General features: G+C 36.9%; 2 protein-coding genes across 2 annotated transcripts in view; both read left to right on the top strand.

Moving 5' to 3' along the window:
- Positions 1-126: 126 nt before the first annotated feature.
- On the top strand, positions 127-12,636 carry LOC136264277 (uncharacterized protein C20orf96-like). The gene is made up of 12 exons (XM_066058983.1): positions 127-375; positions 558-616; positions 1,176-1,230; positions 1,635-1,679; positions 1,741-1,840; positions 1,888-1,967; positions 2,602-2,679; positions 3,738-3,839; positions 12,043-12,108; positions 12,263-12,333; positions 12,381-12,434; positions 12,489-12,636. Exons 1-12 carry the CDS (start codon positions 151-153, stop codon positions 12,547-12,549), a joined length of 996 nt encoding a protein of 331 aa, XP_065915055.1. The 5' UTR covers positions 127-150; the 3' UTR covers positions 12,550-12,636.
- An 8,109-nt stretch (positions 12,637-20,745) lies between these two features.
- The window catches only part of LOC136264794 (uncharacterized), a 121,688-nt gene continuing 114,756 nt past the window's right edge, over positions 20,746-27,677 (top strand). The window contains exons 1-3 of the mRNA XM_066059563.1: positions 20,746-20,843; positions 21,486-21,672; positions 21,966-22,394. Coding sequence (XP_065915635.1) covers positions 21,540-21,672; positions 21,966-22,394 — 562 coding nt within the window. The 5' untranslated portion in view covers positions 20,746-20,843; positions 21,486-21,539. The remainder of the gene's footprint in view (positions 20,844-21,485; positions 21,673-21,965; positions 22,395-27,677) is intronic.

Genomic DNA, 27,677 nt, shown 5'->3' with positions numbered 1-27,677 from the left:
CCTGGAAAACTTTCTTATTTTCGGTGAATTATGGTACTTAGCTTAAGGAGACCCTCATGTTTAAGCGCTCAACAATATTTTTCCTAACGCCTTTAAAATATTTAATTAAGTAACTTAATTCAACTTTGGAGCGCTTAGGAATTAGTGGACATGGCTTCTTCAATGATGCTTGAACGTGGTGGCGAGCCTGCACACTACGACAGCTTTCAAAGGGAGATTATACCTTTTACTGATTATTCGTTATGGGAGCGAAAGAAAAGCAGCCACCGTTCTAGTTCAACGACGAAACCCCCTGGCACGCCTACTCGAAGTAGAACGCCTTCTAGAAGCATCTCCAAACATTCTACAACTTCTACGAAAGATTATTTGGTGAAGGTACGCACATAAAGGTAGCACTGAGTCGAGCTGTATACTTTTCATTGATTTTTCATTCAATTCCATGGCAACCATTAGATAACTATTCTAATTACAGCGCGTTTAATCATTATTACCATTTAGAGAAAAGGATGATACTCATTGCATATTGTTATGAAACATATTGTAATGTTTGTACACAGGCTCAGATATGTGTTAAACGGAGATCCATTGAGGAGTACAAAGCTCAGTTGAACATGCTGTATCCTTTGTGTAACTCATGGGGTAACCATGAGCAATTTCATGTATGGTTACAGGAAACAAGCACATGGCTCTGTTTGGGCAGTATGTGAGTGGTCCGTAACTGACATACACAACCTGTTAGAAATCTCTAAAAGCTCTAGTCCTTTTGAAATCTAAATACATTTTTTGTGGAAGCTATATTGGGTACTTCTGCAAAGTGCACTATTTCAAGTGTTTGTGGCCACACAAGTGAGTAGAGCATTCTATGTTATCCAACTATTGTTTATCACTATAATTTCTTTGACTTCGTAAATGCCTGAGTAATATGGAAAGTTTCACAAGACCTTGGAATCTTGTACAACCTGCTAGTACTGTGTAAGCCAGCTCCTTTGAAATTAAGCAAATTCTTGATGGATGTAATCTTACCAAATTTGAATTTTCATGCACTGACTTACAGACCCCTCGGTACATGTCATTGTTATGGTCTCTGTGTGAGTTACCATCACTACATATACAGAGGTCATGTACAATTTTAGTAGGTGAACATCATGGCCATTTTACCTTGACTGGTGTTGTAGTTTATCACTGAATCTATCATTAGCAAGCTGTATTGATAACTCTGAATCAAATGCTGTAAGTTGTGTATAAATCAACTGCAGTGATATTTAGTGTGTTACTGTTGGTTCACAAGTTGAATGGGCAAGTTGTCATTCATAATGCCTAGACTTGTAGAGCATAGTGGAGTTTAATTATTAACTCCAGCATGGCTTAGGTGTTGGAGACTACATGTACATATTAGTGAGCATGTGAATGTGGTTGAAAGACAGCTAAGGGAGACCTTTTGCTGTCACAACCTGCTATGCGTAATAATTGCATTGTGTTCCCTGAGGTACATACAACTTTTTTTTTCAGCCTCAAGTATTTGTGGTGGTGTACAGGCACTTATGCAGTTTTACAATGATGTTATAGAGGGATGCAATCCTATCTATATACTCTATTATTATTATTATGTCAGCAATGTGTTCTTACATATGCAGCACTCCTCTGTCAATGGCTTAATACAGAAGTATCAAAAATTTAAGGTCAGTTATAGCATTAGGTATTTTGTTATGTACTTGTGTACCGAGTTTCTGTTGTTGGTAGGGAGTGATGTCCACATTGAGACACAAGTCACAAGTGGATAGAGAGGAAGCCAGACAAAGCATTTCTGAACTAAGAGAGAAACTGAGCCTACAAACACAAAGTGAGTTACAATGATTACGGTTATTTGTTACTGTACTGTTGTGTTAGAGTTTGAGGAGAAGTTGAGTGATATTGAGAGGAAACACAGGATTGGATCTGAACAGTTGAACGTTCTACTACAGTACAAGGTACTGTGACGATGAGAGTATACAATTTCTTCCCAGTATTTTTATGTACATTAGTCTGTGTACAAATATACAGAGGTGCACTTATTTACAATTTTAGTGTTACTCGTGCGTATTTGTGTGTGTGTGCGTGTGTGTGCATGTATAGTGTAAATAATGTAGCATTAGTTATTCATTCACTAAGGGAGTATGTAGTTGCATAGTAAAACAAAGCATGTTTGGACACTTGGATAGGGAAGATAACGTATGTATGCCGTTAACCAAAGGTTTTTGAAATCTCAATGATAGTTGTACATCTTTACATACGTAGGTGTCTGTGTACATGTAGGATTGAATGTTAAAGTATACAACAGAATAAAGCAAAACTGTTTGTCCAAGTGATTTTTTTTGTTACCAATTGAATCAGCCTATTCACCTATGTAGAAACAAATTCTTGTGTCTCAATGGATGTAGTGCATAAAGAGCTGCTTGCTTGTGTTCAATAGTTGAGGGATATACAGATACAATAGTGGGAAACAGCTATACTGTAAATATAATGTTAAGGAAGTGTTACTCTCAGTGTGTAAGTAACTTTAATAGTAGCTGTTGGTACATGTATATAGTAAGATGGAGTGTGTGTTTTTGTATGATACTGTAGGAAAAGGAGTATCCTCTGAAGGTGATGAAGATAGCACAGCTACATGAGCAGATTGAACAATTAGCGGAAAAGCAGAAGGTGATCTTCACACACATACACATGCATGCACGTGCTCACCTCCTCTTCTTTGCTTCCCACATACAGGTTATACGACCGATATTGTGTTAAAAGAAACGCTACGCACACATGCACACTACACACACGCACGCACACAGAAGCATACACACACCTGCATGACACACACCATACACACACACGCACACACTTGTTTTGACACTATCCATATGGGTCATGTGGTCCTCCACTGCAGTAGAGGAAACAGGAACTTGTAGGCACACTGGTGGATTGCACTTCTTTAGATGGACTTTCAGACCCCCAGCACTCTTCATCCATTGTTGACAATGGTGGCACTGGATCCATGCTGTTCAGAGATCAGTTTGGCCCTTTCTGTTAAACATTTATGTCGTTTCAAGTCTCCAGGCATACTAAAACTTCTACCACAGTCATTACAAAAAAACAAACAAACAAAAAAAACAACAAACAAACAAAAAAAACAGATTGTTCAGGGGCAACACACTAGCTTGGCCAGCATCATGTACTTTTGTGTACAGCTAATCCTCCTCTACTCCTGAATCAGCACTTACATCCCTGACACTGGACTGTTCCTCAATAGGTAGCTGCCTTTCTGCAGTGGACTTGTGATGTGCTTTACCAACCTCTGTTCTAAAATGCTTCCTACAGATTGTACAATGCAGAGTCTGCGTCTGAACTGTCTGTAGATCCTGTTCACACATGCACACGCACACACACACGCACGCACGCACACACACACACATGGATAAGTGTCAACTTTTGGAAGAATGTATTATTATCTTATGTTGTCATGTCACTGAAGTGGTGAATCTGTAAATGTTCCACTGTTACGTACATGGATACTAATCAAGTTCAGGATGGCTTTACCCTACACGGGTAAAGCTTTAAACCACAACCCTACCCAATAAGTTACATATAACAAACCAAAATGTGTTTTGACATTTTTGCAGGGGTTGTATGTACATGTACAGTGCAAATTGACATGTAAATGTTCTATTAGAGTGTTTTATTATGGCAATGTGTATGCTATGTTTCTTTGATAGTATGATTGTGAAGAATTTGAAGTGATGGTACAAGAAGAGAAAGAAAAGTGTCAGAGACAAATGGAAGTGACAAGAGAACTCATCAACACCATTGCTGCTCAGGTACGGTTACTGTTTTGTTTCGTATTTTATGTATGATCACCATTACGTTTTGGCACTTACTTCATGTGAATTGTGTGTTTGTTTATTTCCTGAGATGGAAAATGAAATGTACATTATTTGCTTATGACTAGAATTGTGTTACATTTAACTATTCAAAGCAATTTGAATCATTTAGTTGACGGTTTTCATGGAGACTTGTGTGTATTGAATAGACAATTATGACAATTTTCTGTCCTTTGTACAAGTATACAAGAAATACTTGGCTGTATTAACCGTGTGTTAAGTTAACTATAGAGGTGACATGCATACGTAAATATAATGTGCTCAAAACCTCCGTATGTATGTAAGTTACTTTGGCTGACATGCTGGAAGTATACCTCACTTTCGTAGACCTGCACATGTACTATACTATTTGATTTGAAAAAAAAAGTCTATTTTATCAGTGGTAGTGACTGGATTGTTTCTATGGTGTTTGTGTTGTTATAGTGATATTAATAAGGGTGAGCCCCACACTAGCAAGTCAACAGTGTAATGGACATGTTTACAATAAATTAGGATATAAAGCAGATACCTTACACATGTTTCCAGCATTAAATTAACCATTCTCCTTATATGGTTCATGTGGATCATCGAGCTTCCATACAAGTGCATGTAATGGTTCATTACTGCTTTGCCATATTTGGTGCACAATATGTATGTGTAGTGGTTCATTTCACAGAGGAGTTAATGGTGTAGATTACTGCTTTGCCATATTTGGTATGTACAATGATACTTCAAGAATACACACTCAGGCTCGCCCCACGATGCTGTTAGCATCTGTCTAGTTGTGGGACCAAAAGATATGGCATCAATAATCTAGATGTGGTCATTATAATGGGGTGGTCTAATTAAAGAGGTGACTGCTAAGTAAGGTTTCACAGTAACTTTGTTTCTAGCACTACTTTTAAAAGTGCATACTTGGCTTTAAGTGCTACAGTAGTGAATACTACTAGAGATCATAGCAATAAAAAACACTAAAACAAGAATCTCACCTACACATAATAGTACGCATTTAATTCTACTCCAGTTATACAGTGCTGCTTGCTGGCAAACAAGTTGTCACTTCAGCTACGTAGATACATTCTGCCCCACTTAATATGGGGAACAGTACATGTCAAGTACCTACAATTATGATTGATCCTCTCACTTTGACTATAAGAGGAATGGTATGTTATATTTGTACTACATGATAGTCTTGACAAGGAACTGCCCATGAACCAACGGCTGTGCTAAAATGGGTTAGAAATGGGGCACAAAGAATGATAAAAGTATGCGAATCCACAATGCATGCATTACATTAAAGAGCTCATAACTGAAAAAATCAAACCTGTAACACTTGAGTTACGGGTAGCTAAAGACATTGGTCTCTCAGTTAGTCAATCAGTCAGTTGGTTAACTCAGATAATGGTTAAAAATAATAGACACTTGTTGAAAACATTTCAGATTGCTTTCAAGGCATATCAAGACACACGGTAGTGTGTCATGCGGCCCAAGAAGCCGGCGCGTAACACCCGTGAGTATATTGACAAGAAGAAAGAAAACGCAATTTTCGCACATCCGTAGCTCTGTGCTGCCTTCATGAAACAAGACGATTTTTGCTGTGGACACTCCCTCCACCTTCAGCACTCCACATTCCAAATTTGAGCAAAATCGCTTCAAGCGTTTCCGAGATATGCGACTTCAAAAATTGGCTTAGTTTCTTCGTTTTTTTTTTCTTCTTATTTTTCTTCCTCTTTTCACACAATTACAAAAACTGCTATAAAACGTGAACGCCATATCCGATCGCCTTGAAATTTTGCACACAGAAGGGGGGTATAAAGGCGCATCTCTGTACCAACTTTGGCTGGAATACGATAAACAGGCAAAGAGTTATGAGCGATTATTCACGAAAAATTACACCAATATGTTGTCACGCCTACAGGGTAAACCGCGTATGGGAAGAAGCTGAAAATCGGTGGGTGAATAGGTTAACTATTGAACCTCAAACCTTTTGTGGTTTGAAAGAAATCGAGCTAAAAACCAGGAAGATACAGCGAAAAAACCAACAGTGTGTAACAATTACGCAATTGAGATTAGCTAATAAAAAACGACTGCTTGCCACGCCTACCAGGTAAACCGCTTGGGGTAATGCTTTGAAAATCGCTGTACAGATGGAGTTATCATCTTAGAAAGGCTCTTCAATGGTGTAGAAGAATCAGACTTAAAGCCACGGAGTTATAACACGAAATCCAACTTGGTGTAGCAAGTGCGAGATCGAGATACTCTAATAGAGCAGTCATCCTAATAGAGCAGTCATCCTAATAGAGCAGTCACCCGAAGAGAATTCAAGAGATCAGCTAGAAACAAGTAACCTGTATAGAGATCAGCTACAAACAAGTCACCCTGTAGACAGATCAGCCACAAACAATTCACCCTGTAGAGAGATCAGCTAGAAGAAGTTACCTTGTAGGGAATTCATGCAACTATAGAAAGAGATAATTCAGCTAGAAGAAATCACCTAGTAGAGTTCAGCTACAAAGAAACCACAATGTAGAGAGTTCAGCTACAAACAAATCACCCTGTAGAGAGATCAGATAGAAGAAGTTAACTTGTAGAGAGTTCAGCTACAAAGAAACCATCATGTAGAGAGTTCAGCTGCAAACAAGTCACCTGTAGAGAGTTCAGCTACAAAGAAATCTCCCTGTAGAGAGATCAGCTAGGAGAAGTTTCCTTGTAGAGAGTTCAGTTACAAAGAAACCACCATGTAGAGAATTCGTTTACAAACTAGTGACCCTGTAGAGAGATCAGCTAGAAGAAGTTACCTTGTAAAGAGTTCAGCTACAAAGAAACCATTCTGTAAAGAGCTCAGCTGCAAAAAAAATCACCTGTACAGAATTCCACTACAAACAAGTCACCCTATAGAAAGATCAGCTAGAAGAAGTCACCTTGTAGAGAGTTCAGCTACAAAGAAACCACCATGTAGGGAGTTCAGCTAGAAGAAGTTACCTTGTAGAGAGTTCAGCTACAAAGAAACCATCATAAAGAGAGTTCAGCTGCAAACAAATCTCCCTGTAGAGAGTTCAGTTAGAAGAAGTTAACTTGTAGAGAGTTCAGCTACAAAGAAACCATTCTGTAAAGAGCTCAGCTGCAAACAAATCACCTGTATAGAATTCAGCTACAAACAAATCACCCTGTAGAGAGATCAGCTAGAAGAAATTACCTTGTAGAGAGTTCAGCTACAGTAAAAAGAAACCACCATGTAGAGAGTTCAGCTGTAAAGAAATCACCCTGTAGAAAATTCTGCCACAAACAAATAGCCCTGTAGAAAGATCAGTTAGAAGAAGTTATCTTGTAGAGAGTTCAGCTACAAAGAAACCACCATATAGAGAGTTCAGCTAGAAGAAATTACCTTGTAGAGAGTTCAGCTACAAAGAAACCATCATCTAGATAGTTCAGCTGCAAACAAATCACCTGTAGAGAGTTCAGCTACAAACAAATCTCCCTGTAGAGAGATCAGTTAGAAGACGTTACCTTGTAGAGAGTTCAGCTACAAACAAACCATTCTGTAAAGAGCTCAGTAGCAAAAAAATCACCTGTACAGAATCCTGCTACAAATAAATCACCCTGTAGAGAGAACAGCTAGAAGAAGTTACCTTGAAGAGTGTTCAGTTACAAAGAAACAACCATGGACAGTTCTGTAATAAATATATGTATTATATATATATAATTTGTACATTTACTGATAAAATCAGAAATATTTAAGGTACATCTGCTTCATCTTTTCTTCTTCCTGTGGTAAAGAAAAAAAGATAGGTTTAAAAAGTCCCAAAGCAGGCCATAGGCCGGCTTTGGGGTATACAAATACAAAAAGAAGTGAAATCTAATCCAAAACAGCCAAGCTGTAAAAAAAGTGTGCGGCCCTCAAAAAGGCTATGGTGAAAAAAGATGTGAAATCCAAGGTGGCGGCCAAGAAATGGCTGTGATGGTAGGTTAATGGTAAAAATTTTAATAACGACAATTCAGGTGAATTTTGTGCCAATTGACCAAGCGGCACCAAAATTCACCTGAATTGTTGTTATTAAATTTTTTACCATTAACCTACCATCACAGCCATTTCTTGGCCGCCACCTTGGATTTCACATCTTTTTTCACCATAGCCTTTTTGAGGGCCGCACACTTTTTTTACAGCTTGGCTGTTTTGGATTAGATCAAGACACACGGTAGTGTGTCGTGCGGCTCAAGAAGCCAGCGCGCAACCCCGTGAGTATATTGACAGGAAGAAAGAAAACGCAATTTTCGCACCTCCGTAGCTCTGTGCTGCCTTGATGAAACAAGACAAATTTTGCTGTGTACATTCCCTCCACCTTCAGCACTCCACATTCCAAATTTGAGCGAAATTGCTTCAGGCATTCCTGAGATATGCGACTTCAAAAATTGGCTTAGTTTCTTCGTTTTTTTTTTTTCTTCTTCTTCTTATTTTTCTTCCTCTTTTCGCACACTTACAAAAACTGCTATAAAACGCGAACGCGTTATCCGATTGCCTTGAAATTTGGCACACAGAAGGGGGGTATAAAAGCGCATCTCTGTACCAACTTTGGCTGGAATACCATAAACAGGCAAAGAGTTATGAGCGATTATGCACGAAAAATAACACCAATATGTTGTCACGTCTACAGGGTAAACCGCGTATGGGAAGAAGCTGAAAATCGGTGGGTGAATAGGTTAACTATTGAACCTCAAACCTTTTGTGGTTTGAAAGAAATCGAGCTAAAAACCAGGAAGATACAGTGAAAAAATCAACAGTGTGTAACAATTATGCAATCGAGATTAGCTAATTTATTATTATTATTATTATTATTATTATGCTTGCCACGCCTACCAGATAAACCACTTGGGGTAATGCTTTGAAAATCGCTGTACAGATGGAGTTATCATCTTAGAAAGGCTCTTCAATGGTGTAAAAGAATCAGACTTAAAGCCACGGAGTTATAACACAAAATCCAACTTGGTGTAGCAAGTGCGAGATCGAGATACTCTAATAGAGCAGTCATCCTAATAGAGCAGTCACCCTGAACAGAATTCAAGAGATCAGTTAGAAATCAGTAACCTGTATAAAGATCAGCTACAAACAAATCACCCTGTAGAGAGTTCAGCTACAAACAATTCACCCTGTTCAGACATCAGTTAGAAGAAGTTTTCTTGTAGAGAGTTCAGTTACAAACAAATCACCCTGTTGAAAGATCAGCTAGAAGATGTCACCTTATAGATAGTTCAGTTACAAAGAAACCACCATGTAGAGAATTCAGCTACAAACTAGTGACCCTGTAGATACATCAGCTAGAAGAAGTTACCTTGTAGAGAGTTCAGCTACAAAGAAACCATTGTGTAAAGAGCTCAGCTGCAAACAAATCACCTATACAGAATTCAGCTACAAACAAACCACCCTGTAGAGAGATCAGCTAGAAGAAGTTACATTGTAGAGAGTTCAGCTATAAAGAAACCACCATGTAGAGAATTCAGCTGCAAACAAACACCCTGTAGAGATTTCAGCTACAAACAAATCGCCCTGTAGAAAGATCAGCTAGAAGAAGTTACCTTGTAGGGATTTCAGCTACAAACAAATCACCCTGTAGAGAGTTCAGCTACAAAGAAACCATTCTGTAAAAAGCTCAGCTGCAAACAAATCACTTGTACAGAATTCAGCTACAAACAAATCACCCTGTAGAGAGATCAGTTAGAAGAAATTACCTTGTAGATAGTTCAGCTACAATCAAATCACCCTGTAGAAAGATCAGTTAGAAGAAGTTACCTTGGAGAAAGTTCAGCTACAAAGAAACCATTTTGTAAAGAGCTCAGCTGCAAACAAATCACCTGTACAGAATTCAACTACGAACAAATCACCCTGTAGAGAGATCAGCTATAAGTAGTTACCTTGTAGATAGTTCAGCTACAAACAAATCTCCCTGTAGAGAGATCAGCTAGAAGAAATTACCTTGTAGAGAGTTCAGCTACAAAGAAACCACCATGTAGAGAGTTCAGCTGCAAAGAAATCACCCTGTAGAAAATTCTGCCAGAAACAAATTGCCCTGTAGAAAGATCAGTTAGAAGAAGTTACCTTTTAGAGAGTTCAGCTACAAAGAAACCATTCTGTAAAGAGCTCAGCTGCAAACAAATCACCTATACAGAATTCAGCTACAAATACATCACCCTGTAGAGAGATCAGCTAGAAGAAGTTACCTTGTAGATCGTTCAGCTACAAACAATTCACCCTGTAGAGAGAGCAATTAGAAGAAGTCACCTTGTAGAGTGTTCAGTTACAAAGAAACCACCATGGAGATTTCTGTAATCAATATATGTGACCGGATTTGCGAAAAGGGGTCTTCCACACACATCCAATTCCGTAAACGTTGGAGACCATAACTCAGCGTTCAAGTAACATATTAACCTGAAAATTTCACCATGTATTCAGCTATAGTGGTGCTCACCACTGTCCAAAATTCAAGGCAATAGCTCTTTCCAATCTGAAGTTATCAATTGTCAAAGTTGGCAAATTGGATGTGTGTGGAAGACCCCTTTTCGCAAATCCGGTCACATATGTATTATACAGTATATATAATTTGTACATTTACTGGTAAAATATTTAAAGTACATCTACTTCATCTTTTCTTCTTCCTGTAGTAAAGAAAAAAACATAGGTTAAAAAAGTCCCAAAGCTGGCCATAGGCCGGCTTTGGGGTATACAAATACAAAAAGAAATGAAATCTAATCCAAAACAGCCAAGCTGTAAAAAAAGTGTGCGGCCCTCAGAAAGGCTATGGTGAAAAAAGATGTGAAATCCAAGGTGGCGGCCAAGAAATGGCTGTGATGGTAGGTTAATGGTAAAAATTTTAATAATGACAATTTAGGTAAATTTTGTGAAGCGGCACAAAAATTCACCTGAATTGTTGTTTTTAAAATTTTTACCATTAACCTACCATCACAGCCATTTCTTGGCCGCCACCTTGGATTTCACATCTTTTTTCACAATAGCCTTTCTGAGGGCCGCACACTTTTTTTACAGCTTGGCTGTTTTGGATTAGATATATTTAGCTTGCTGACCATTACCGCCAAGTGATCATGAATGGGATGCAAAGCTGCATCAATATACTATAGATAATTGAAAATTTTTCGTGATCCATACTATTAAGTACTGCTGTACTTGGTGATTGCACATAATATTTTGCTTGTAGCTACTTAGTAGTGGTGGTCTATTTTCTGAATTTTATTGTCATTTGTTGTACTACCTACACAAACAGCCTGAGACCTGATGTATGCTAATAAAAACACGTGAAAACATCAAAAGCTGGGTTGGGTCATCCAGTCACATTTTGTCTGAGTCATCTGGGTCTGACCCACTTTACAGTCTGACCAAGATTGGATCACATGTGAAGCAAATTAATTAGTTGGACCATACGGAAGTGTATAAATGTGTCATAGTCAATCCTTATGCAACCCAGATTCTTTCATGAGCCATGCCCACTTATCGGGATGACTCCATGTCTGCAGCCATACTTGCAGCCACGCTCATTTATCAGTTGTTTTGCAGTCCATACGTAGGTATGCATGCCCATAGCTGCCTGCAGGCTTATGTGGAGCCACACTCACGAATTGATTGTTATTGTACGAGACATGGTGTACCATAGGCCAGTATTTTTTTGTGAGCCACACCCACTTTAACATCAGGAATATGTCATACTGTTTGTAAGTACGGTGCGTTTGGTATGTGCAAAACCACACCCAATTGCAGGAAAGGTATCTTGCTATCTGCAAACTTATGTGAAACCACGCCTACTGAATGATATTGTTAATTATAAACCTTGCTTGGTTAGTTTTTTTATAGCACTTAACATGCTAGTCAAGCATCCAACATGTAGTGCCTCAGAATTCGGATCAAGTCTGGGTCAGTGGTCATCCAGATCAGTAGTAGTGACCCGGTTTCAATGCTGGAACTCATAATTGAACCATCTGATGTACCCTATTCAATTCACAATTTATTATTGCTTGTATTGTGAAATATCAAATTATAGCAGTTCAACTGATGTTTAATGTGTGTAAACAAGTAAAAGATTCTCTGAATGCAGCAAAAAGTATTATGTTTACTTGTTATGATACTTACTGTTGGTTCATGAGTCTATTATTTGTGTAGCATTCAGTATCAAAAATGAAGAGAAGTGTAATGGAGAAAGCTTGGCACAACAAGAGTATGTTAAAGGTATGTGTGAACGTAGGTACATGCCGTCAAGAGTTCATAAATGTGTATATACTGAGGAGAGTGTCCTACTCCTAACCGCATATGGGAGTTGGACGCCCTTCACAGTAGATATTTTATGAACTCTTAATGCCATGTAATACTTGTATTTCTACAGGCTATTGCCATACACAAGGAGAACGTAGCTCATCTTGAGCTTGATATTCATAAACTAAAGGAATGTATTAGGTGAGTGTATTCTGGTTAAGAGTATAAGACTATAAGTTTTATTCCAGAAAGTTGGAGAGGTCTAAAAGTGAATCATTAATATCAGTGTTAAGAAAGTCCAAGTGAGTGTTTTCTGTTTGTATGCTTGTTAGTTTATGGATTGTCTTCAATCCTAGGTGTTTACCAGAAACTGATCTTCATTTTGATATCCCTAAACATAACTGGCCACCAGTATAGAACAGTAGCATTACATTTCAATACAATTAATATATACATGTACATACAGCTGAAATTTATTTAATCTGGTGTTACAAATGAATCCTCATGTAGAAGTAAGTTTGACCTTTAAATAAGGTACAGTGAAACCTCACTTAGTAACCATGCTTATAACCTCATGCAGTGATGTGCTGTCAGGTATGCAAAACCATGTCATAACTATATTTGGTGAGTTATATCCCATCTTGTAGGTCTATGCACGAGCATGCACTGACAAATGGAGTGACTTATAAATAATCAAAATAGGTTGATTTCCTACTACAATAAAGTATATCAAAGGATGTGTTGGACACTGCAAGTAATATAAATACAGGTCATCTATCTATGCCCACCTCCCTAGTTTTATTTCCATGATCTCTAATCGAACCTTAAATTCCTAATTTGGCATTGAACAGAAGGTGGTAACATGTCAAAGTAGCTAGGGATTTTCCCATATAGCTGTATGTTGTAATAGCCACCACCATTCATATTTCTTTTTATTGGTGGAACCGGTGCACTAGTATAATACTCGGCTGTCTATTAATCAGAGGCACAAATAATATAAGTGACTACCAATTTATGCAATGACTACATATTAGGTGTTAATTATTATTATTATTGTTACCGTGTAAAACCTCTAAAACAGTTTAAAAAGTTAATACAGACAATCATACAGGGGTGTGGGATATAAATAGGGTTCAAGTTCTTGTTAAAATCATCAGCATCAATTTCGACTAGTGAGTAACAGCTGTCTTTGTAGAAGATAAAGCATACCAGTAAGCTTTTTACTTAGTCTCAACTGTTTGACTTTAGGGCTACCAGCATAATAATTTTTCCTACAGTATGTTAATACCAGAGGTGGTGGGGGACAACTTTGACAATGAAGTAGCTACATAGTGGAGTGTGAAGCATACAATAGAATGGATATTAATCATGGGCTCATTTGTGGTGGTCTGAGGGCTTGTGCCCAGGAATGTTTTCACATTTTAGAAGTTCTGATAGATGTTTTTGCAAATAAATTAAGTAGCTACGTACTTACGACACTTTAAAGAAATGTAAAAGTGATGGTTTTATTAGCGTGGTTGACTGCTTTATTAGAGTTCTTACAAACTTTATAAAGTCCCCCTATTAACAGCATGCTGTAGAACAATCTTCTTGGCTAAGGATGCTTCCAAACATTGTGCTTTATAAAACAAACTCATGGTATCTTTAAAAATTGCATTCTAGCAATGGTTTAAAGTATACTACTACAGACTCAGGTATTAGACTGCTGAGTAACAGTATATGCAAATCCAAAAATTATAGACCCATTGCAAGTGAATTGCTGCCATAGCAACATCTGCCATCTTGGAGTACAATCCATTGTGCAACCCTGATAGTGTAGGAGAGAGCATGTGGTTAACCTGGTCAACCTTTGCCATAGAATGCAGAAGCAGCTCTATACTTCCTGGGTATTGTTTTACTCTTATAGAAAGCATTCATAGCAATGCTATCAGAGTTGCAAAACGGGTTGTACTCTAAGATGGCGGATGTTGCTATGGCAGCAGCTCACCTGCAAAGGGTATATATGAGTGGGTTCCATTTGTTAGAGATTGTGGTGGTTGAGTGGTGTCTTTGCATCAAAATAAAGAGAGGTTCAGAATTATTGTTGGCTGGTGCCACATCATATCTTAATGGCAAAAGTATGAGAAGACCTAGAACAGCTCTGATCACATTGACAGCTACCACCCAACAAGAGTTTGATGGAAGGAAAAGTTGACAAATCCACATGTACACTTGATCAGCTTTAAATGTTGATCATAAATCTATACACTTTTAAAGGTGCTTTTGGACATTTAAATTTGATGAATCAAATTTAACTGACTTCTCAAATCCATCAACCTTTTCTTTTGTCACTATTTCCTATTGTATGATATGTTTTTTTTTGTAATCACTTTACACCTGTGATGAATTTACAGTGAGCTTATACTTGAGAGAATTGAGCACATTTGCAAAATTCTTCTGCATGAAGCTACGTAGCTACCAAGAAATTACTTACATGTTAATGCAACCTAACACTAATGCATTAGAAATGTCAACTATAATTTATCAAAGTAATTTTTGTATTAATTTTCAAAACATATGGTTAGCTATACATACACCATGGATGCATGCAATTTGAATAATATATAGCAATTTGGGAAAACACGTGTGACAAGCTTTCTAGCACAGTCACCTTAATAGAACACTAATGACTAATAGAGTGTTTAAAGGAACACATAATTATACAGACATGCACTTTCTCTCTCGTTCTTTTATTTCTGTTGAAAATGAAGGGAAAAAAAGCTACAAAGCTGATTTATAGTCTTGTAAATGCAAAAGTGATAGTATCCTGGGGTATATTATAGCTACAAGGGAGATTTCAAATAGTAGTACTGAGTTACAGATGCACTCTAACCACTGAAAAATTTGACATACCATAATATCATGTAGCTATATAGTGAAACTGAGTTACATTTGCATGGCCCCGGCTCTCTAGTGGGTTATGCCTAAATGTGTACAATTGACCAAATAGAATGATGTAATATAAAAATAAGTATGCTAACTACAATTAAGAATAATTGAGAATGCATATCTAATACACCCATGCGTATACACAGGTTAAAAAAACCCATGACCCTATGGAAATGGAAATTTAAAATGCTGAAATTTAAAACTAAGATATCATTTTCTAACAATACAATTCTATAAACCTGTTGAGCGCTTTGTTAGAGTATCTCAGTTTTTAAACTCAGTTTCATTTAAAGAGCTAGGGCTTGTGGACATTCTCTAGATCTTTCTCTGAAGAATGAATGTAAGTTTCATGTCACTATAAATTGTCAAATGAATGTTCTTAATCTTTACTGTTGTGCTGCCAAACTAATTGAAGTGTTTGGTTCCTGCCACTGAGATATGGAAATCTAAAGAGGTTTTTATTAAAATCATCGGGAGCACCTTTATAAGAAAAAGAGTGTTTACAAGGCATGAAAACCTTTCAACAGATATAAAATATTATAAATTATTGTATGGTGATCGTGCAATTCATTCAGCAAAAAAAATGACCAGAAAGGGAACCATATAATTAACTTTTCATGGCCTAATACATATTTAGCTACTTAGTGGTCTATAGCTTCTGGGATTTGAACTCCTATCCCTCTGTACTTCAACTCGAGAATTGCCACAGTACTTAGAATTTTATGTAGTGACAATCACAGACACTGCATTTTTGTGGTGACAATCACTACATAAAGGTGTAGGGAGGATTACTACAAGAAATTAATGAACGTCACTACTTTAAAAAATAGTTAGTATTGTTGCAGAAATTAGTAGTGAAATTTACTACTAATATATTTATATATATATATATATTTTTTTTTTTTACTGTGCAAGCTTTCTTCTTAGAACCACATAATAAACTATACTATTAATAAAGCAGTTAGGTACTTGCGTATTTGTAAGCCATCACATAAAATTACGGCAATCACTTATTGCCATTAACTACTCTAATAGGGAAGTCACTTGTTTGTAGATTATCGTACAAACTATACTGGTTACTACACAAACTACTCTATTGAAGATACTTAATTATAAGTCATCATATAAACTACTTTAATAGAACAGTCACTTGTTTGGTTACCACATAAACTACTCTAATAGAACCAGTCATAGTCATTTGTACCAAACCAGAAACTGTGAGAAAGAGTGTGTCCCAGGCCTAAAAGTGTAAATTCAAAGCTGGTGACTGAGAGATTTACAATCACATCACAACATATAGCCATGTCAACACTGCAGCCATTTCTACTGCCCTTTTGATACTTTTGATTTTGCAACTTTAATACCTGGATTTTTTGAAGGCTACACAGTGAGAAAGGTCTTAGTTTTCTAGTTGTACACACTTTAAGAAATGAACTGTTAGACAAATTCAAAGAATTCATTTCCAAACAGTATACAAAACAGTTTGGATTTAAACTATTTCCAATCAGTACATCTCCAAAACTTTTTTTCTTGCTGAGCTGCACCCTTTTTAACAGCTTGAATGCATAGATATTATGGGTATAGGAAAGGGTACTATAACTTTTTCCCATGTACTGCTATGTCAAAATTAATGTAGAGTACCACATCAGAGTTGTAAAAAAAACAAACAAAAAACAACAACAACAAAAAGCCTGGTCACTTGGTCAAATTTTGGGGAATTGGTAGGACCAGAAACATAATTATAATTAAACCTATATTGTATACCGATGTCATTCTATGTTTTAGCTACTGCAAATTTTCCATACATCTTTTTTCACCAGAGAAGAAGATAATGTCATTTGGCCATGCTTACGATTTTGCAACTTGTTTGTCTTGGTATACTGTGCATTGGAAAAGGCCTTGAACCATGTTCAGCAAGTAGCTACATTGCTTTGCTTTGCTAAGTTAAGTTAAGTTTGGAAGGTGTTTAATAATTATTGGCTTTATCTATGCAGCTTTAATGTTCCACCGTGAGTAGCAAACATACGTATTAGTTTGGTTGTTTTATCTGTGCCGATGTTTCAAGCGCTCTTTGCTGTGTTTTATGTTGGAAGTTTCTTGAGAAACTTTTCTAATCCAATCCATAATCTATCACTGCTTTCTACACCACAAAGACCAAATATAAGTTAATTCAATTGATTTAGGACACTTTGAACCTACTTTAGAAATTCACTCAGTTTATTTATAATCACTTAACTATAATATATTATTACATGTGTTATATTAAGCTCATGTGTTTGCCCATTGTTTTAACATTATTTTAACAAATGTATGGCAGTTCCAACTACACGACATAAAGAATGGTGAATTTAAAATTAATGTAAATAGAATGGAACCTCTCTTGAAAGGACCCTTCCTGTAGAGGGTTTGTACATTTAACTTCCTTAAAAAGGACAGTTTCTGAGGTCCCTATAGACCTTTATCAGTGCAATTTTACCTCTGAAAAAGGACATTCTTCTTATAACAGTAAAAGTTTCATCAATATCAAATTGTCCGTTCTATATATCTCTAACTACTACATGACACTATTAGCTAATTTTGTTCATTTTGACTTGATAATTTAGCAAAATATGCTTAGATGATATGATGCTGTATCATATTATTACTAACACTTTACAGTGACCAGCACTGAAGGTCTGACAGCAACATGATAAATGGCTGCAATGATATTAATGTGAATCATACAGTACAGTAGTAGGGAATGCACTTACTCACAAAAATATTGACCAGAAACCAGCTTTGTAATACCTTCGTGGTGCCTTGGCAGTATAGAATCAAGCCCAAAAGTGTCTTCAGAGCAGCTAAAAAGCTTCCGATAAGTTGCTACGGAATTAAAAAAAATTATTCAATGAAATTTATACTGACTAACTGCCTGCCTGTGCCTGCATAACTCAATAATGATTAAAACTATATATGCTTCATTTTTTCACTGTTAGATATCCTGACAGGTGCCTTTTTGCATGAGCAGTGCTTGTGCATAAATCACTACCAAACAGGACCTAGCTTCGCCCAATCACAAAAATCAATGCTCAAACTAATCTGGCAACTATTTCAACTTTTTATACGGTCGTGGACTTAGACAAGTTTAGCTAGCTACAGTGTCATAGCTATAATAATAGATTTTCACCAGTCATCCCCACATTCCTGATTCCCCAAACAAAAAATCCTAGAATAAACACTGGAGAGTACTTATTTTACACAGTTTCTTAGATTGCTTTCAGAATGGTGAACACACTACTCTCAAAGCTCTCCTCAAATTAATAGCAGAATTTGGAAATTTCTAAGCCAGCATGCTTTCAAAATAGCATATACATGCAACCACTTCAAATTTAATCTCGGAAGACCTGGTTTAAAAAATTTTCTGAAAATGGCGATGATGATGAAAAAATTAAATTTATCCATATATTTTCAATCTCAGATATAATTCCACAATATTTTGGCATTTTTCCTGTTTGTGTGTCCAGCAATTTATAAAGTCCATCTGTTTTGCTTGACTAGTAACCATGGTTGCAGCATAGGACACGTTTAGATTGACATGACTGCTTGTTGATTCATTACATTGTATCATGATCACATCCTATAGCTATTGGTACATAAAGGTGTATATGTTAATCCTGTTTTGTAATTTAGTAATACACCACATGATCCTGCATCATGTCTAAAATAGATTGTCAGTCATTTTCAATATAAGAGATATAGTTACATGGTGAAATTCTCTTTCCTATGCAAGCTTATTCCAAGACACATCTGAATTTCACAGTAGCCTCTTCACTTACCTATCACAAGAGGCTGTAAGCTAGTGATTTAGCTATATATTTGGCTGATGCTAGTTATTCCTGACTAGCTATACTGATTTATTTTGTTGTTATTAATGCTAATAAGTCGTTAGCCCTTGTATTGTTATGTTTGTTGCTAGATAATATGATTTTGTTTTTGTCACGCTCTGGTAGCCATGTTGAGCTATGACTTGTTGGTTTTGCTTTTGTAGTGTTTGAGTATGAAGGAACTGTCCTTGACTGAATAGCTATTCTGAATTAAAATCAATCAATCAATCACTCCAGTGCAGCTGTTTGGTAAACTTAAACTTCACGGTCACATGATACTATGTGGGAATAGATTTGATGTATTCACTCTGCTATGGGGTAAGATTTGACTTGATGATGGTACACTCTGTCTCTGAAGCAATTTTAATAACTACAGTGAATGTTGCAGTGATCTCCTAAACTTTTAGCTACATGCAGTATAAGTGTATACTTTAGGTTTCTTGTATTGTACATTCCTGAAATAATGTTATATGGTTAATTGCATGGACAGGTTAAGTAAAGCATATATTTGATTTGATTTTTTGTTTAAACTCGTGACATTCAGCATAGCCATTCTTCCATGGCAGAGTACGTAAAGCATACAAAGACAAATTAAAAAACAAAGAACACACAGATACAATTAGCTAAAGACAAATAGCTATAAAAGTTATAGACAAGTAAATGCACACACACATTTTAGGGTTTTCAACTCAAAATAGGAAGGTGCTTCCTTTGTTGTTTCTGGAGATTTTCACACAGACTGACCTTTAAGATAAAGCAAACAAGCGCTAAATTGTTATTCATGTGGATTGCTTGTAGCATTGGGTATCAGCACGAGTTAAACATGCAGAAACATACAAAAAGTGGTCACGTGACCAATAATACCATAATAGTTACATTGGTCAGCTTATTCGAATATCATTATATTTTGAGGTGATCCAAGTCACAGTTAGTGCATTTCTTAAGACTTCCATACATCTTGTAATGCTATAGCACATTCTGTATAGCTGTAATGGGATTGTTGGCCACATGACCACTTTTTTGCATTAACAGTTAAAGCTGCACTGATATTGAAAGCAACAGGAAGTTTAACAATTAGCAATTGTTTGTTTTATTTTAAGGTCAGTCTGTGTGAAAATTATCAAGAGTTGAGGCATCATCTTATTTTGCAGCGGAAATCCTATATAAAAGGAATTTTGGTCATGTGACCACTTTTTAGATATTTATATGTATGTAAAAATTATGCTGATATCGAATGCTGCAAACAATCCAATAACAAATTAGCACTTGTTTGCTTTATCTTAAAGGTGAATCTGAGAAAATCACCAGAAACAACAAAACGAAGCACCTTCCTATTTTGAGTCGAAACCCTACCTAGCTAGCTATATGTTCAAAAAAAAAACTCTAGCTACAATAAATCATGAAATCAATTAGTCTAAACAAATAAATAATAGTCAAGGGGAGGGGAGGGGATTTCTTAATTTCTCTAGCCTGTGAGCCCTTTTGGAATTTGGTTTCGGCCATTTGCTCTATCAATTCTATGCTCTATTACTGATCATATACCACAATTAAGAATGGTCTACCCCCTAAGTTAGCTAGGCATCAGCTATTACAACGTTTGTCTGTGACCTTATATCCTCAGATACTAAGCTATGCTCTTTGTACAGAGGATGACTTGGACTTTGGGTGGTAAATTGGGTTTTTGGGTGGTAAAGTGCATGAGTTTTAGTTATAGCGTATAGATGTAGACAGCTTTTTTTGTAGATTAAAAATGAAAAACATAAAAAATAAGGTAACGCCGTAGTCGTAGGTGTGACGTTTTATCACGTAAAAAAATTTCCCCCAAAAAATTTTGGAGCTAGAAGTAGGAGTCTCGTTCGTGGTCTCGTCGAGGGTACAAACTCACAGGAAGTACCGTATTTAGTACAGATAACCGCTCTAGTAAGTATTTGTCAATTGTTTCAAGTTCTACGAAGTCAGTGCATAAATTTCTTGCTTCACTAAACTACACATCTTCTAAAGAATATAATTGTACATGCCAGTGTGTACACACCACACACGCAAAAAAATTACAAAACTCTAGACGTAGTTACATTGAAGCTTATACAGAGCCTCAATCTAACTGGCATTGCTAGACCTCTCAAGTGGTATCGCGTGTCGATAGCGGAAAAAATGTTGTCAGTGTGGTTTTCATTCTGTTCCGTCGTAGAGGCTAGCTATTTATGGTCAACTCTGAATTAGATGTTGACTGAAGATTTAATGCATTCTATGCATGATAATGCTCTGTTGATTACTGTACATTAGTATGGACAATCGGCCAAGCCAAGTGTTGCTCCAACTTGTGCCATATGATGAATACTGTCAATCCTTAAGGCTATTGCTTGTTGATTTGACACATGGGTCAATTAACTATTGCTCCTAGGCATGGAATATATATTTATTTTGAGTACTTGAAATAAAATTATAGTGATCTCATATACTCAGAAAACTTCAAACATTTATTTTTTGTAGTTATGTGGGTATAGTTTAGGTACTATAGTTTATTCATTGTAATAATGACTTTCAATGGATTTTTTATTATAGAGTTGATCACTGCAAGCCCACATTGACTTCATTTGCTCTGTAACTTATTTAGAGATGGCTGAACGTAGTCCAGGTACTGATTCAACGTTTTATGTTCCTAGAGGCACACATTGTGGCAGCAGTCAACCCAGTGGCTTATCAGGTGGTAATGATGACACTAGTAGTTCTGCTAAACATTGTCAAAATGGTTAGTACACACTGTATTCAAGGTTTGGTGATTTTAAGTGAATGGATAAGCATATACATGTGTCTATAATGACACTAAGTAGTCATCTATAGCCTGGCTACTGAGATATGTTACATGTGCATGGGCATGCATAACTTCTTTGATGTTGCAAGTACAGTGTAGCTGGTTCAGTAGGTACGTATGGTACCTGCATCATTGTACAGTTCATGTAAAGCAGCATAATAGTATCCCACAGCACGCAAAAGTATTTCCTATCCTTGTCCTACATGCACTTTGCGTATGTCTTTATATAGGTCTTTTGCAGTTGCGTTTCACTAGCTTGCAGGATTCACAGTCATTTACTTATGCCACTCTACCTGGGGTCAATCTCACACCATTGGATTGGAAGATTTGTTGTGCACCAGATAGTGATCTCCCCAGTGAACATGTTACTTATTACCAATTGACTGATGCAGAGAAATGTTTAGTGGATGTTGTAGAAGAGCAGTGTTATGTAAAATCCGATGTTATTGGCTTGATTATTATTAATTACAATTCCAGTATTTATTTGTCAAAGGAAATGTTTAAAAAGGGGGTACCCAAGAAACCACCAATGTATGTTGTAGCATTGGAAGATGGTGAACAAATCGTAGAGTTTTTCAATACGAAAGTTGATGATGGTGACATGATGGTTAAAGTATTGGTAGATAGTGATGTGGATAGTGTAAATTATGGGCCTGAAGGTATGCAATATATGTAACCACAATGTATATATGTGTATGTGACTGGATTTGTGAAAAACGGTATTCCACACACCTCCAGTTCTATGAATTTGCTAGACCATTACTTTGTGTTCAAGAATAATGTAAATTTTCATCATTCATTAACCCATGTTGGTGTGCACTACTGACCAAATTTCAAGGCAATAACTTTTCCTGAAATTATAAATTGTCAAATTTGGTAAATCAGATGTGTGTGAAAGACCCCTTTTCGCAAATCTGGTCACATATGTCTAAACTTGCTGTATTGTATGTACCCATAAAGGGACTGTTTCCTTTCAGTAAGGCAGTGAGTAATTACTAATCTATTCCATATCCTGTATTCAGTATTTTCAGGATTAATTTCAAATAATATTTTTCTTAAGTAAGTGTTGTTAATTGAATATCAAGCACAGAATAGGTTAAAACTTACATACTACTGTATGATGGGTAATTTTTGATAAGATGTTGTTTAATATTTTGAAGATGCCCTTTCTTTGAAAATAAATTTTCAAGACCTGTCATACTTCGAAATTCCCACAACTAACCATAACTTGCTTTTATGTGATCTAATGTTTTTGCTTGAAAGTATGTTTGCTCACATAATCTTTGAGTTAAGCTCAGAACCAGTATCATTGTTTTAAGTCAAAAGCGACTAAACAGCTACTCCAGAGCGGTTGTTGGCATCTGCTGTTATTCAAGCAGAGATACAATCAAGCTGGCAGCTGATGATAACTTGCTCAACTTGAAACTCCCTTCCAGTGTATAGAAGACAGGGATTATTCCATCAGTTTTTGGCAAGCATACACATAATTTCTGATATGCTTATTTGAATCCACCTAGCTGTTTGAAATATGCACTCTTTAAAATTTAATACAGGTGTACTTTTGAAATTCAGATTTTGCCCCTTTTGTGAAATATTTTAACTTTAAAAATGATCCACTATGATACTGAACCATGCATTTGCATATGTACTTGCAAGCCTTATTAGTATATGTGTGCATGTAATCCAGATGCATTATCTTGAGGTGTCCTACAGACTGTACACGTGTGTGCGTCAGTCAGTCAGTCAGTCAGTTAGTCAGTCAGTCAGTCAGTCAGTCAGTCAGTCAGTCAGTCAGTCAGTCAGTCAGTCAGTCAGTCAGTCATCAGTCAGAGAGTGTGTGTGCACGCACGCAAATATAGCACACTTGGGCAAATACATGCAGTACAGTTATGCGGAGAACTTATTTATGGAATGTTATGTAAACAACACACTGTAAATCGCTAAAACCAACCAAAGTAATCCTATGAGTTCGTTCTACAGCTAGGAATAGTTTGTATACACATTTACTGATCGTTTGATCACGAAGCTTTTTAAACATGACTCCACTAAGCCAGCATGATTGATCACATGCGTAACATTACATTGTAAATCGCTAAAACTAGCCAAACTAATCCTATCAGTTCATTCTACAACTAGAAATAGATTAGTTAAACACTTACTGATATCCTGATCACTGAAAATCGCAGCAGTTTGAGTACTAGAGAAAATTGATCTGAGCCAGATGATCAGGAAGTACAATATAACATATGAAGCACCGCCTTGCTTGTGTGGACGAAAAATACAGCACTTGGGGGTGTGTGTTTCTAGGCAAATACAGCACTCGGTTTTGCCTCGTACTGTATTAGCTGCTCAACACACCCCCTCGTACTGTGTTTTCCGTACACACACACGGCGGTGCTTTAAATTAAGTATAACATATATACTACAGAAGTAGTGCATGTCATTGTATACTAGGGCCCAAACGAACTTGGATTGTCAGGGTTCGAACATTCATCAACCAAAGTTCACGAATCTTTCGAACTTTTAAATGGAGCTGTTTCCTGTTTAAGAATTATAAATCACAGCATATTAAATGTTAAATGCATGTCTCAAAAGTTTGTAACACACATGCAGTTGTACTGACTCAACATTTTTACTGAGAAAACTTGAAATTGAATACCACAAGTAAAGATACTTATGGTTACTAGGTTTTAGATACATTTTACTACTGCTATACAGTTGAGACAAGTGACTGGCACCACATAGAAACCTTAAAATCTCATAGAGGCATGGCCTGTGACCACCACTAAACCATCAACACATGACTTAATTAAATGCCAAATACCATATGTCTGGCTTCTTCCACATCATTATGGAACACAGCAAGATGGATAGCTTAAGGGTGCTCCTGATATTTGAAGCCGTTTAAGTGCCAGCCCAGAAACCACATGCGGCTATTGCATCATAATTGGCATTACTACGCATACTTGTAGTATCCTGTTAAGCGGACATGTTTTGCGCCAGAGAACACGAGGAAGAATGGCATGTTTTTTTGCTTCAGAATCGTCACTGAAGTGTTAGCAAATGATTGTCTGATGGATCAACAGTTACACTAACATGAATTAATCTAAAAGTAAGTGTTATTTAAGGCAACAAGTGTGAACACTTCGCTTGTAGGCAACATGCGTTCGTGCCTTGTTTTCTCGAGTGACAGGGTATGCTGGTAGTTAGTATTGTAATTGTAAGCTGCTTATGTAGGAGACAATGTTACCAGCTGGAATCACAAGGTGTGCCTAGCGTAACCTATCCAAGAGCGACTTGGAGACTCCAGGCGGAGCAAGAAGCTGTTCCTGTGTGTGAAAAAAAGAAAACAGAGCTTTTTTGTGTTTAGAACAGCATTTATGACATGTTATTTTGAAAAGTTGGTGATTGCGGTCAATAGGAATTTGTGTGGTTATTGTATCAATAATGTTGGGTGCACGCAATCTTTGCACATGTTTACTAAAAATAAAACTAGTTTTTGAGTGATAGCCGTGAAGGCTTCAAATTTTGTAGGGAGATTCGCTGATAAATTCTCCAGAGGTCTATGTTTAGATTTTGTCCGTAGTGTTATGGCTTCATGAGTTACAGCACCGAGAACGTGAGGTTTTAAATGGTGTAGCACACTTTTAGTACTAACTTAAGTTCTATGTACACTGTGTACTAATACTAAACATAGAGTTGTGAGTTATAAGCTGAAGTTTGTTCAACGTGGTTTCCAGTGCGCTACTGTGAAAAATGGAGGACTAGTTTCGATTTAAGCGCTTCATAAAGAACTACGCATAGTTATAAAATGGTATAGGCTAGAAGAATTCTGTTTGGTTCGTGTTGAAGAGAAAGAGAAGCACTTCCAACGTAAGTAGCATATGGATTCATTTTATACATTATGTGAGTATAAGCAACAATACAAAAATTGCATGTTGTATGGCTTCAAATAGCCGCGAGCACCCTTAACTGCAGAGGAGGTTGGTCACGCGTCATCATTCATCTCGTGATCTCAAAGGAAGGGTTGAACCAATTCAACCTTCACACCTCTTAATATTCTAAAGGACGGATTGCATATCCATACCAGAGCGTCCCAGTTGCATTACAAGCCTTCTCAGTACAATGCGCTGCTTTCCTAACTGCTAAACAAGCCTTAACACATCATGCACATAGAACAATGCTTGGTTGCATAATTTCGCGTCATAAAATAGGTTATGACGTGACCAACCTCCTCTGGCTTAACTGTATCACCATCTAATTAGTAGCTATAGTTCGAACTGTTCAACCCATGTTCGAATGTTCGTTCGTTCGTTCATTCGAATGAACCTTCGAATTCACTTGAGTTCATTTGGGCCCCATTGTATACATACTTTTATATTCTGAATCCACAAATTGATAATTTAAATTAGCAATTTGTGGATTCAATGAATACAACTAGAGTTGTACCCATTCCCACTTTTTAGGGTAAACCGATATATTTTTACCCTGTTTTACCAATAGTTAACTGATACCCGATTGTAGGTCCCTACAAGTTATACTTGTGTGTACTCCACTAAAAGTAGAGCTAGTAAAGCCAATGCTGTGAAGAAGTTGTACACTTACCTCAACTCAAAGCTGCTAGTCAGACAAGTGGGCTAGAACTCTAACCATTACTGTTTATTATTGTGGTTACCATGAAACATAAACAAATTACCTAAGTACATACCAGAGCCTTTGACGCCAGCCCTCCAGCTACTGAAGCTGAATAGACTAATAATCTGCTGACCACAGCCCATTACAACTGATTTCCGATTATGGTAAAAACAGCTAATTATTGGCTTCTACTGATCACTTATCGTTACAACTCTAGTACATACGTATCAAACAGTACAGTAGTACTGTTTAAGTAGAGATCACTCCAAAAGTGATGCATGCTGCTTAAAAAGCTGCCTTTAATAACAATCATCCTAGAGGCAGCTTACGTGACAAAAATCACCTTTATGGAATAATAGTAGTCTATCTAATGTGAAATGTAGCATTAAAAAGAACACACTTACCAGTGACTGGATATAGAATTTTAAAAGAAGTCTCTAAAACCTGAAATTTTGTCTGCCTTACTCACTTACTGACCATGGTTGCAAGCCTAGAGGCCAAACAAAGTAGTGCACGGCCACCATTTTACGCCACAATAACAAATTCACCAGTGGGATGTGCCTTTTGGGCTTCCAATGAGTATGTTCCCTCTGTGCCTTGTCTTTCCTTTTATCTTCAATCAGGTTGGTTGTCTTCTTCAAGAATTGAAACCATATCATGACATTAATTTTCCGTATCAACACATCATTTCAGCCTTGTTTTCAGCAGCATATTTAGACGCCACAGAATTATTTCAGAGTGGATTTCATAGCGCTTCAGTCCCGGTGCTACTATAAGAGGTACTGTATACTAGCTAGATATCTGCAACTTTGCGATTGGGATCTCGTTCTTGATAGGTTTGCGACCACACCCATCAAATATCCTGGTGGACTAATAGCGATAGAGTATGGTGACCACGCCTCTTAACTATTTACTTAACAGTAAACAAGATGACCTCATCCCTTATTGGTCTAGCTAGCTGCACACCCCTTGGCTGACTCGAGATACTCTAATACAACAGTTGCATTAACAGTCATGTATGATATTCTAATAGAGCAGTCACAAGTTACACTGTAACTAGCTGTGTTACAACAAACGCTAGTATTTAAAAAAAATCTATCTATGGAATAGAATGTAGTGAAACAAGAGATGAATGATGGTATTACAGCATAGCTCAGTGGGAAAGTCCCTACTTTGGCTCATTAGCTATAACAACTCTTTTGTTCAATAAGTAGGGACTTTCCCACCGAGCTATGCTGTAATACCATCATTCAGCTCTTGTTTCACTACTCTTTATTGCCTTCATTTTCAGTTTAATAATTTAAAAA

This window comes from Dysidea avara, chromosome 8 (assembly GCF_963678975.1).
Source record: "Dysidea avara chromosome 8, odDysAvar1.4, whole genome shotgun sequence".
Classification (NCBI taxonomy): Eukaryota; Metazoa; Porifera; class Demospongiae; order Dictyoceratida; family Dysideidae; genus Dysidea; species Dysidea avara.
Note: the sequence above shows the minus strand (reverse complement) of the source record. Positions and strands in the feature narration are given on the sequence as shown.